This window comes from Platichthys flesus, chromosome 10, assembly GCF_949316205.1.
Source record: "Platichthys flesus chromosome 10, fPlaFle2.1, whole genome shotgun sequence".
In the NCBI taxonomy this organism is placed as follows: Eukaryota; Metazoa; Chordata; class Actinopteri; order Pleuronectiformes; family Pleuronectidae; genus Platichthys; species Platichthys flesus.
The window spans coordinates 12,137,858-12,151,132 of NC_084954.1; the positions used below are offsets into that span (position 1 = coordinate 12,137,858).

General features: G+C 44.2%; 1 protein-coding gene across 5 annotated transcripts in view; it reads right to left on the reverse strand.

Moving 5' to 3' along the window:
* The window catches only part of ralgapa2 (Ral GTPase activating protein catalytic subunit alpha 2), a 93,735-nt gene that overhangs the window by 22,000 nt on the left and 58,460 nt on the right, over positions 1–13,275 (reverse strand). For all 5 annotated transcript variants that reach the window (XM_062397989.1, XM_062397988.1, XM_062397984.1 and 2 more), the window contains 5 exons: positions 12,543–12,614; positions 11,820–11,943; positions 11,564–11,719; positions 8,646–8,804; positions 5,836–5,963 (listed from right to left, as the gene is read on the reverse strand). In XM_062397989.1, the coding sequence (XP_062253973.1) occupies positions 5,836–5,963; positions 8,646–8,804; positions 11,564–11,719; positions 11,820–11,943; positions 12,543–12,614 (639 nt within the window). The remainder of the gene's footprint in view (positions 1–5,835; positions 5,964–8,645; positions 8,805–11,563; positions 11,720–11,819; positions 11,944–12,542; positions 12,615–13,275) is intronic.

The following is a 13,275-nucleotide window of genomic DNA, read 5'->3' on the forward strand; positions in this document are numbered from 1 at the left end:
AGTGAATGAAAACAACTTAATAGAATATTATTAAATGTAGATAATCAAATGTAAGAAAAGAAATCAAAAAACTGAAATTACACCAAAAGGAAGCAATGGAATACCTTTGGCAACAAACAACAGCCGAAACCAAACAGAGACAATACTTGTTTGTCTGATAGGTGGCAGTGAGACAAAAAAAGGAAGCACTGTGCGCACACACACAAACAAGAACCCACCCGAAAGCACTTAAAGCACAGTAATTTTGCAACACCAGAGGCACTACAAAATAAAAGCACTTCCTGTTGTACACATGCAACACAAACACACAAACTGGCACAACAGTTTGACACCAGCAGTGTGTGTGTACGCTACCCCTGGCGGGGCTCTGGGTCCCTGCTGTTGACCGTCTGGTTCCATGCCTGCTCTACCTGTGTTTAAAAAAGGGGGCAGCCCCGCCGTGAAGCTCAGACCTCGGAGCGCAGACTGGGCTGAGCTAGGCCCCCAGGGCTTTCAGGGTGTGGGTGCCTCGCAGCACCTTTTGTTACAGGCTGGGTGGCAAGAGGAGGAGGAACTGATGTGTGGAGGGGTGGTGGGGGGGGGGGGGGGGTTAAAGGGAAAAAAATGAGTAATGCTATGAGTCATTCTGCATTAGCAGCAGGGGAGGGAGACGGAGGGGGATAGGAGGGGGCGCAAAGGGAGGGAATACTTTTGCATGTTGTATGAAGCTAGACACCATATGCCATCCGAGCAGGGTTGCCTCCTGAGTCAGGGCTCCTGGTTTGACAGGCCTGTGCTTGCCCCCTCCGCACCCCCAAAGCTACCCCCTTTCTCCTCCAACTAACACCCTCCTCCCTATTGGCCCTCCAAGGCTCCAGCTAAGGGCTATAGGCAAATGCTTTGGTTGTGCACGGACTATGCTCTATGTATGTGTATGTGTAGGTGTGTGTATGTGTGTGTGTATGTGTATGTGTATGTGTGTGTGTGTATTGGTAGGGAGGGGGGTACTCAGTGATCTGAACACATTGGACATTGTCGTGAGTCCCGGCAGGAACAGCTGGTCAACTGGAGAGAGGGGCGGGGAGGGGGGATAAGGAGGGGGGAAGAGATGGGAGGCAGTGCGGTACACTGATAATGGGATTAGGTTAAAACATTCAGTGGGGGAGAGAGACCCCTCCTCTCTCTGCAGCCTCCCAAATACTGCGTAAACTCTCAACCGCTCGATCTAAACCAGTGCCCAAACCATCCTGGCCAAGTCCAGGCAGGAAACCCTCAGAACGGGTCCTTCACCCAACTCCCAAATACCCCGCCCTCCCAAAAACAATATAGTCAACTGCCTCCAACAGATGGGTTTGTGTTACACGACAAGATTCTTATATCACACATTGTGCGAGAAAATCTAAACCTCCCTTTAAGAACTTTACTGTAAGTGACAAAATATGAGGGGGGATTCTTATCAGCCGATTTACTTGGTCGTCCCTGTTTTCCATAAACAGGAAGTTGGCTAGTCATACTCACATCAGTTCAGGTCAGCATCTAATGATGAGCTTGGCGTCTCACTGTGCCCAGTCAAGCCCTGTGTTTCAGAGTGATATAGACTGCTGAGTATTATCCATGAGACTGCCGACAGTTATGGCACAACAGCTGGCAAATTAGACCTATCAGCCATGCTAAATAATTCATGTGAGACAACACTAACGTGGCAGATCCTATTCATGGCACCCCATCATGCGTGCAGACGCACTTTCATCTCTGCTAGGTGAGGAATCTTACAGTATACAAAGGAAAGTGTTTGCCGTCGGACAAAGACACAGCACGAGCGGGACAATGACTTGCTCAGAAGCGGTGTGAGAATATGTCATTGTCAATGCAGTGACTATAATAATTATGTTGGCATCTGGAGGGTGCAGTGGAAGCACACAAAAGCAGTGCAGGCAGGATATCTCATCCATTATGTTTCCAGTATACATCCATTATCATTATGTACATTGTTTGTGAAGCTGGGGGACAGTAGATATGCTCACATGAGCCTGTGAGGAACACATGAAAGACCTCAGCAGCTTTTTGGGTTCCAATGAAAGGATCAAGCCTCCCTCTCTTCTGGTTGCTACTGCACATACATACACACACACACACACACACACACACACACACACACACACACACACACACATCACCTAAAAGCCTGGCTCGCATGACTGGCGATGGGCAGAAACAGATTATGGTTATTGATCGCTGCCTGGAGAGGGATCTGTGCGTATGCGCGTGTGTGTTTACGTGTGTGTCAGAGCAGAGGATGGGGGACTAAGGGCACTGGGCAAAAGCTATTGATTCTGTCCAGTAGGATGGCTATGTCTCTGAATCAAGGTCATTTCCGCATTGTCTCACCTATTAGAAACTTGCTGTCTCGCACACACACACAAACACATACACACGCGCACAAACACAGAGACAATTTTAACCCTCAACAATAGCCCCATCACAAAGAATGATTGATGGCCCGTCAAACTCAAGTGCTTGTTGAAGAGAGAAATGAATCCCAGTTTCGGGATAAAGACATTATTCCACAGTGACAGTATGAAGGATGCTCATCATCGCGTATATGACAGTAGATAGCAAGGCCATGGGGGGGGGGGGGGGGGGGTTCAGGTGACACAAACATACTCACAGACTTTGTGCATGCTGTGATAAGCTCCACTAGTAGAAGTATAAAATGACTCTAACCGAGGCCACTTTGTTGCAAATAAAAACACTAAAAACAACTGTGGTTTGATGAAAAACTGAGGTTGTTTAGATTGAACATTTTGTGGTCCTGTGGTATTGAATTGCAGCTGTGTAGTGTGGACAAGTTGCAGACAATATACTTAGAACACACAAAGCCAGACCAGCTGCATTTTCCATCAGGCATATAAATAATAGATGATACATTATGAGTTGTCTGTGAGAGGCCTGTGATACGATGTCTACGAGGCCTTGGTTTGCGCCTTGACAGGAGAAACTGACGAATTCTAAGTGACAGTGAAATCTGGCAAAGAAAAGAAAAACAATGCAACGACACAGATTTCACAAATCTCAACAAAACCGAGCTGGAGAGACAAAGGGCGCGTTGGGGAAAAAGACAGCGAGACAGCAAGAGGATGTATCCATGTGAAAAACACTCATTGAGCTTATCTTTGTGTGTATTTTCTGACAATGTTGCTTGAGGTCATTTTTCAATATCAAATCCTATTAGCCCGAGAGATCCTCTGAGCGCTGCATTTGACTGCTGGAGTCCTCTCCAGCCTTGTGACGGAGCGGGAGAGGGGGCTGCAGCACCACACTGGCCTTTTATCTGGACACACGGGGGTCATATAGCTTCTCTTTGAAGAAATATTCAACTAATTACCTTGGAGAGTGGCCTCACAGGCTGAGAGCAGCCTGCGGATTGTTAAGGCATTGTAAAGGGGTAAACTAAGGATGAGGATTTTCCATCTTGCGCAAAAAAACACATCCGAGATGAAGTTATTGTTCCAGCCGGAGAAAGATAAAGAGCCACATATCCTGAGAAGATGGAAGAATGACAAGTGAAGAGGGGGAAAAGTGCAAAAGGGCAGCTATAATACAAACGACAAATCCCATGATGAAATGAGTAGCTGCACCTGCCACGCTACGCTGTTGTGTTCATACCATTGCTGGAAATTGTGTCAGTCAGGCAGATGTGGCAAGTAATCGAAGTACAAATACTTTGTTAATGTACTGAAGTAAATTTGATCTATATTTTACTTGAATAAATATTTTCAGATTAGTTTTACTTTAACTTTCTATAACAGGCTTGTTATTTTAATCCTAATGCATTTGTGGGGGGGGGGGTTATGGACAGATTTCGGCCTAAATGGACACTATCACAGAAGAGGTGATGAGACTTCAGCATGGAGAGGAGCGCATTTGTCAATTACAATGACTAACAACTTGGAAGAAAGAGAAGTATCTGCAAAAATCGCTGACAACGTCCACGACAAAGCAGAGAAACAAAATATTCCACATCCCTGGCTTTATTTAAATGAAGAATACCTCATTCGATATATTGTACAAATTTCATCCTGAAAAATGTTTCATACTCACAAATCTTTCCTTCCTTCAACCCAGTTTTGAGTATATTGTTTTTCATGTTATTCTAGGCATGGCCTTCAGAGGGGAACCTTTTTACTTGTATACTATGAGTACATTTCAGGGCCTGTACTTGAATCGGTCCTTTTTATATATAAGTACATTTAGCCACCTCTGCAGGAAGGATAGACATTCTGCCATAGGAGCTCTTTAAAAATCGAGAAACTAGATCATCACATTCATGTAGAAAATATGGATCTCAGCATTGTGGACATTTGTTAGTTTGTGTATTGACTCTGTCCTCACAGGCCCCTCGAGCTAGGCAGACAAACAGCAGACAGACAGGATGTCACACACGCAGATACTTATGCTGGCACTGTGCTTTGCCTGGCACATTCATTCATCCCCTCTCTTGGAGTGCATGAGTCCTGGCGACCAATCAGTGCCAGAACTCCAGAGGCAGCGCTTATCTCCTCTCATAGATCACGCCTTTCTGCTGTCTGCTACTCTGCTAAGGAATGCCAGGTAAGGCTTTGTGGCCCAGCGCAGGCCTGGTACTGTCTCCCACCCACCCCACTAACACCACCACCACCCCCTAGACCCTGAGGCGGGCGGGCCTGTGGCTGCTCCCCGCCCCCCCTCCTCTGGCACTGAGAGTCACACTGGGCTAATTCACTTGGCGTCGGGTAACAGACATCTGTCACTCAGGATGCCCCCGGGGACACACAGACAAGGCCTGATATAGGGGTGGGTGGGGGGGCCTGGGGATGTGATGCACTGTGGAACACATACAGACAGGCACATACTTACACATGCCCAACTGTAAACAACGTACACAGGGTGTGGTGTAGAATAATTAAGCAGCAAAATCCTTTGTGGTAAGAAACCTCTTATAGAAGAACTTGATAATAAAAGCGGCAACTTGAAAAAATTTTAAAACAATAGATTCTTGTCTTCCACCTAAATGGGACCTCCTTGGGGGGCGTTTCTATAGCAACCACCAGAGGGGCAGCGTGGTTCTGGTGAGGCGGTGCTGTACATGCTGTCCGAGGAGTAGCAGGGCGTTAGGGGAGATCAGGTTCCCCCCCCCCTCAGGGCCCATTCCGGCTCTGCCCACCCCCAGCTCATCCCCCCCACACCGTGCTGCTGGCATTCACATGCTAATTCATCTCCATCGGTGATTACACTGCCTTTAAACCAACTGACAACTACAGCTGGAGTCAGGCTCTTAACGGCACACTGTTGGACGGATGGGTGGAGGTACGAGAGTGTGCGTGTGCGTCTGTAAGCACTTGTATGCATTTGTTCATGGTTGCTCTTAGTTTGGCTCTCCTCGTTCTCCATAAAACGGTAGTGATAGATGATGACACATTATCTGCGCTCCTACCCAAAACAGCAGCACGCAGCCTCCCATGCTGCTCCAGGCTGTGAAACAGTCCCGCTCTAATAGCTGTATGTAAATCAGCCAGCCCATAAAAATCAGTGTCAGCATTCAGCTGTGTACGTTGGCTGACATGACAAGCACGCCACATGTCTCAATGAATTTACCCAAATGGGCGGCTGGTGGTGCTGAAAATGTATGCTAAGTGGTGTTATGCATCTAATGAAATCATCATAAAAATATTGCTAAATGTATGCTCGTAACTTTAATGGTCTCAGCTGTATGGGTAATAAAGGGTTGATCTTTTGAAATTGTTGCACTCCTCCGATGAGCCATCCCTGTATGGAATAGTGAACAGTGAAGCAGAAGGCGCGGGGAGCAAAGGATACAAGCTCTGGTAGAGAGTCAGACGGGACTTGACAGCTCTGCTGGCGTTGATACAGGTGGCCCGCACCAAGCTTGGCAGCAGTGTCCCAGTGATTATGGCGCCATTAAACAGAGGCCCAAAGAAAGGAACCTGAGAAAGTTAAGAGAGAAGAAAAGACAGAAAAGGTAAATAAGTCATGAAAAACATCCACAATACTCACCAATTAATCTGTTGAGTTTCATACCCTTTATAAACAAATTTGTAAAAATACAAATGCATATTTTTGGCTACTAACCGTTTCTCCATCTGTTTGGGGCAAGGTTCAAGTTGAAATTGGATTTTTCCTAACTTTGCATGACAACCATACATATCTAATGTGAATCAATGTTAGGTAAATGAAATTAAAATGACAATCAATACTGAACAATGCCCTCATATTGAGCTACCGAACAAACACAAAAGGGCCAATATCCATTTTAGCGACAGCTTTAGAGTGTGTGTGGGTACACGCGTCTGTTCATGCATATTGGAAGGGGGCCCTTAATCACTGAAGCTCAATGGTCGTTGACCTGGAAGTTGACGTGAATGTCAAAGTCTCTCCAAAAAGGTCCTGCTGTCTTTAACTTGGCAGTTCAGCGAGTATAATAACCAGTCAAATTAAACAATGACTGGATTTTAACTGGGAATGATACAGACCAATTAACTTAGTAATCATGTTAGAGAACTGAAGTGACTCTGTGGAAACAAGCATCAGAAACCAGAGTAGATAACTTTACATTCATGTGAAAAGGTAAGTACTCCTTATGCAAATTGTTGAATTCTGAATATGTTTGAAAAACCAAACTTTCGATCCTGTTTGAAAGAATAAAGGTGACCTACTCAAACAAATGACACAGAAAAGTTACATTTTGTAGTAAAAACCAGAAAAAAAAAGAAGAAAAAATGAAAAAAGTCTGGAAACCCCGACATCTAGCTTACCTTCAGATTCATTAAATTCTGACCCGAGCTTCAAGTTTAGAGGCCAATTATAAGAGCTTCCATAGAGTCGGCAGGTGGAATCTATCTCATTCAAAACTCTTCCATCTAGGGTCTGGTGTTCTCTTTTCTTTTGAATTGATTGTCATTGTGTAAAGCTCTAAAGAACTCTCTTAGGCCTTCGGAGAAAAGGTTGGGGATGCATATGATTCTGACAATTTATTTTAAAACATCTCCTATTTATATGAAATTTATCAATTCACTGTATGATGCAAAAAAAGTCTCAAAGAAACCCACAACTTCACAAGATCTTGCAGGTAATCCTTGAAACTTCACCAATGTGCATGTGTCTACAATCAGAAATAGATTGCACACATTAAGCCTGTGTGGGAAGTGTGCCAGGAAAAAGCATTTGCTGTCCAAAAAGAACAAAGACCAATGCCATATAGGCAAAGACCAGACCTCTAGGAATAATCTGCTCTGGACAGCAGATCAAAGATAGAGTTGTTTGGGCCAAGTAAGAGTAGCAGAAGAAGTTTGGAACAGACCAAAGAGCTTTTCAGCAGAAGAACCTCATGGTAGCTGTGAAGCCTGGTGGTGGAAATGTTATGGTTTGCTTTGCCCCCTCAGGACAGGGATGGAGCAGCTTGCAGTTATTGATTCAACCATGAGTCCTACTTCATATCAAAAAGTGCCTGAAGATAAAGTGAGGCCATCTGTCGTTAAAGTTTTAGCTGTGGACCATTCAACAGCATAATGATCCTGAGCAAGATAAAGAAGACATTGATGGTTGTGGTTACATTAAATATGTAAAAGGATCAAATATTTCCTTCTTAAAATGTTTGTGCTGAAGCTTGAATTTGTGTGTTCACCAATTATTGACCCATCTGCAGCCACTGAAGTATTTATGTGTAAACTATTTATTAAAGCAGCAAAGACAAGGTCATATTTTACTTTGTTATACAAAAAGTGGATATAGTGCATTAACAATCAAAAGTCTCTCACAGGGTCTTATTAAACTCATTTAGTTTCAGAGTAATAATGACAAAATGAGACCACTAATTCTGATCCCAACAGAGAAGAAAAATAACCTGGTACTAATAAACTCTTTTAACGTTTCTAGAAGAGTATCACTAATAAATGTATAAGGAGGAAATGCTGCAATGCAGGTTGAACAACAACATGGGAATCACTAAAAGATCGCTCCAGACATTTCTTCTGAGAGCTCTGAGAGCTTCTGAGAGCTGGGCCTCTGGGGTCTGTAGTTGCCATTGCTTGAACCATACTTCTAAAGCAAGCTGAGACACTATTGTCTCTATCATTGTGTACTCTCTGGAAAATAACAATTTATATAGATAATTAATGCCTTAAAAGGGTGGAATGCAAACAGATTATATCACAGGATGATTTTTTGGAATTTTCTAAGAAATGTCACTGCCTTCACTAAGTGCACAGTGTGTGCAGTAGCATGGAGTATCCAAGATGGAAGCCAGCCGAGAAAGGCTAGTAACCATCGCTGAAAGCACATACCCACAGTGTGGGTAATAATGCACCACTGGAGTAAGAGCCTTCAGACTAAAACCACAGCAGGAGAAACATCCTATAAAATCTACAGCAAAGTATGAGCAGAGAGGAAACAGGGGTACTGCTTTAACTCACAAACAGATACTGGAAATTAGTGCAGCGCTGAAAATAGCCTGTGCCTGGAAAATAATACAAGTTGTCATCCTGGCGCAAAAGAAAAAGCAGCCAACTAAAAGATTTTTTTTAATGACGAGCATTTAAAGTAACTTCCCACTTCCAGTGTGCAGTGTTACCAATGGTGTTAATTAAACTCTCAGATGCCTGTGCTTTTACCTGTGGCTTCTTCATGATCTGGATGAAGTACATGTGGTTCTTCATTGGGTAGATGATGAGCAGCACGTCTCCAAAGTCAGTCGGGATGATGCCACGTCGGTAGTCCCTAGTGTGCTCTGACCACACGATGTGTACCTCATCGTTTCCCAGGTGACGCAGCTGTCAAACAAACAAAATTCATCTAATCAAGTGCCTGGTAAGTGCAGGTAATTTTCATCCCTGCGGTGATAATGACAAGAACACAAATTCGGTGAGATTAGGGCTCGTCACTGCAGTTTCCACCTCAGAAACCTAGGACCTACAGAGGGCTCAAGAGTGGGCTGAGGGGAGGAATGATTGTAAAATATTATTAACTGTTGGCAGGTCAGGAAGGCTCAATAAGTAATCTGCCATAAAAGGGATTTATCACTCTGTATAGCAATATACTATTTAATGATTTATTTTATAAAACATAAATGCAGCAGGTGCAAGAGCATGGTGACTGCTCATGGCTAAATTCAAAACAATGGTTTAAACAAGGGGTCTGGGCCCCTGTTTGGACTCTATTTTTAGCTTTTTTTCATTTCAAAATTCTAATTGCAAACACAAAATGCACAAAATTGAGCATTTTAAAACCAAATAATTCAAATCCAATTAACTTTCTCCATCAGAGATTAAATTGCTTCCCGTTTCCAGTCTATTCACAAACACAAATGAAACAGGGCAGGACAAGAAAAGACAATTTAATAACGGGAAATTGACTGATGCTAGTTTTGAAATAGGTAAACTGCTTCCCCTCACTTTTCCTAAAGTAAAACATTATATTCTCTGGCTGACTGCTGATCACTTATTAACAATTGGGTGAGTGATGTTGAATCAAGCTGTCCTCCCCCCCTTCCTGTGGGGTATCATGGACAATGAAAAGTGAGCCTCCACTCAGAAGAAAACATCTGCCAATGTACTGTGGGCCAAATGAGCTATTAAGAAACATGCCCTCGCCACCAAAAATGTAATTAGCACATTCTATTATAAGCCCTTAATTATGGTAATAGGCTAATCTTAAACAAATCCACGGCATGCTGATTACTGGAGCTCGCCAGTTCAGTCTGTCTGTCCAAGGATCAGCAGGTACAAACCAGGTCAGTCACTGGGACAATTTCAGAGAAAATTTGGAATATGCATTTTCAGGAGACAATCGAGGCTGGGATGTTAATTTGGGTTAAGATATTAACATGTGGATGAGCTGAATCACAACTTTAATGAGGATGCTTATGCTCGAGTCAATCATCTTCTGCGCCACTCTATTTATTCCCCTGTTAATCACATCCAAATGTTTGAGACTTCTTTAATAAAAATGTGATTCGAGTCAAAGGCTCTTGTCCAATTAGCCCTCTTTGACCCCCCCACCCAGCCAATGGGCTTCACACACATGGTGACGGCAGAGCAGAGGAGCGCAGAACACAAGAGGCTCCTTATAAAAACAACCTGCAGCAGGCAGTCCAGTTAAGCTGCAGAGCCTGGGGGTGAGAGTGATAACTAAAGAACGTCCATCTTTCTCCTCCTCTTTTTCTCTCTATCTCTCTCTCTCACACACACACGCATATATACAGACATAGTACATGGCCTGACCCCGACCCTGCAGGTCATTTCTGTAACCACATTACTGAAGCCAGCTGCTACTGCTGCAGCCGGCACTGCCTGAAAAACCCACAATTGGATTGAGGAATTCATGGTTTTCCCTCTTTTCTTCTTGGTTTAGCCGTTTTCCCCCCACCCCATCGTCTTCAAACAGGCAATCTGTCCAGTGAGAGCTCTCCCCGCAGTATGTCTGTCCGGTCAGAGGCAGCAAAGTGGGTGACTGTTGGACTAAAAGTGTTATTTTTAAATTGACAGGGAAACATCCTACTTGAACACAGACAAAGCCTGTCTCTCATTCCAATTCTTCCTCCCCATTTCTCTCCACTCTGTCCCCACCTGCCCTCCTCTCTGAAGCATCCGTGCATGCAGCCAGCCTGCCAATTTTGGCTGGGCTTGTGGCCGGTATGGAGACCCATGCAAGGTGAGCCCGAGCAATTACAGAAGTTCGCTGAGTGAAATAAGTGGAGTTGAAGTGGCAGCACACTCCGCTCTGTGCACGGCCACCCCACCAGCGCCTCACTCTGGCCGGCCAAAGACAACATTTTCCCTCAGTGTTGCATATTTTTTGTACTTATTAAGCACAGGTCCAGGATGGGTTTGGAAATGAGTAGGTGGTTATTTGTCAAAAAGAGAGAGCGTAGGTCGTGGAGGACTAAATGCAGGTTGGATTTGAGAGGAGCCTGATGAATTTCTCTTCTCAGCGGGGTACTGTATGAGAAGATTGGCAGCACGGGCAGGGGCCTTGCGGCTCATTTCTTCATGCTAACTGCTACTGCTGCACCACAGCTCAGAATCCCACTGCAGAACCCAATCGATCGCTCCTGTGGCGGCAGCAGGAATTGGATAAAAGGATCCTGCCGGCATCCGGCCGGCGCCTGCCCTAGCAGGGAGAGCTAATGGCTGAATCCAGGCCCTGGTCACAGCACACAGGGAGGGGGGCAGGGGCTAGCTGAATCACAGTCATTACCACAGCGGCACATGCCCTCTCTTCACTCATGCGCCTGTTACTCTCTACTCCTCAGGCCTGCTTGGCCAGGGTCACTAATCAATGCCCGCACTCTGGAGTCACACCTCCTGATCACAGCTTAACACAGAGCTGAAGGCTACAACAACATACTGCTATGGGCAAAGAGGACTGCATAGCCATTTCACTGCATCCAACAGGCAAAGTGGTATTTCCTCATATTTCTTAACATACTGTTCAATTAACACAATAGAAATTGCGATAATCTAAATGTTGTACATATGCAGCAATTGGGAAAAATCTTTAGAAGCACAGCTTTAAAACAAAACTGTTTTACCTTTTTGGTGAGGCTGTCATCAGAATCAGATGGCATTCGCGTGGAGACGTGGAAGATGGCTTCCACAGTGGAGGTAGCATAGTAAGGAGCTGTTAGACCTGTGCTGCCGTTCCTTTGGAGGCCACCCATAAAGCCACAGTGTGTGGCTAGGTCCACCTGGTGAATAAAAATACAATTCAATGTTCTGAGTTTATCTGGACATTTGCATATTCAGGCTTTATCTGGTAAGTTGACTTGACCGTGTGGTTGTGTGTACCTCCCATCCCAGTCCAGACACAAAGTCTTCATAGGCCTGGCTGCCTGCGCTGTTGGACAAGATTGAGCACTTGTCTTCTTGTCCCTCTCCAATGTAGAACACAGCAATCTTGTGCGTTTCTCGACTACAGAACAAAATATATAGGATCCAATATTGAAAGAAGCAACGTCTAGGAAGCTGATTTGACAAATGGAGAACTTGAAAAGCTTTTCACTACTACAGGCACTTCAGAAAAAAATGCTCTGAAATGTGAATTCCATGACTCAAAGAACTACAGAATCGGCAAAACAGAAAGTAAAAAAAGATGGAAACAAAGCCTCCTTATCCACTTCCTCTCTCCACTCCTTGCTGGGGTTGACTTAACATGCTTATGGACAGGTCGTTATTGCCCGACCGTGTCTGGCCATCTGGGAGTATGAGTTCCATCCTGGGGGGCGTTATTTAATAAGCTCCTTTCATTAACAATGTGTGGAATACTTACTGATTGGACAAAACGAGACACAGTAAAAAAAAAAGAACAGAGAGAGCTCTAATCAGCAGGAAGTGGAACAAATTAGGTAAATCAAGGGGGAGGAAGAGAGTGAAGCTGCTTTGAGCAATGTATGACTGTAATCAGAGTATATTTACTAAAGGGCTGAAGTGGCACATGAACGATGGAAAATAAAATATTAACAATTACATGTGTTCATTGATAACCCGTTTCTAACTTAAAAGAAGCATTACCACTGCCTGGAATCCAGGTTCTTCAGTTCTCTTAAGAGCTTTGAATTCTTCTTCAGCAAGTGGAAACTTTTCCTGTTGGAAAAAACACAGTCTTGATAAGTGCAATATTTTCAGTTCTGCCGTTTCAAAAATGTGGTATCATTTTCAAGCAAAAAAACAACTGTTTTTAGTTTAAGCTTTGTATTGCCCTCAAGAATACTGAAAACAAAAAGGCACAGGTGCAAACAGCAATCTCCTACTAGCTGTGTGCATGTTGCACAATCACTGTTACGAGGTGTAAGCTTTTAATTTGCAGGGAAGCACTGCAACGATGTGGCTCTGTAAGGTACGTTAGTGAAAACAGCTGGACACTTTTAACCTGTGGAGATGAGATTAAGACGCTGCAGTGAGCTTTTATCTTTGCTCTTTCTCTCTTAAGAGTATCGAGACAACAGCTCAGTTACTCTGAGTCTACATTCATACTACAGCATTTCCGTTTGAAAACGCATTAACTCTGTTACTAATCAACCAGTGTGCATACTACTCTGGAATTTCGCTGCTGGCCTAATTTTAGTCGGACAACTCCCGGGCTGTTTTTTATTCTGAACGGGTAGAAACAATTACGTAGACACTCACAACCGCTTGCTGATTGGCTCATTTGGGTCACGGTATAGACTGCGCTGATTCGACAGGCTCCTACCACAGAAGCCCCTTCCAGAAGAAAACAAGTGGCATTCGTCTCGACTTCCAGTGT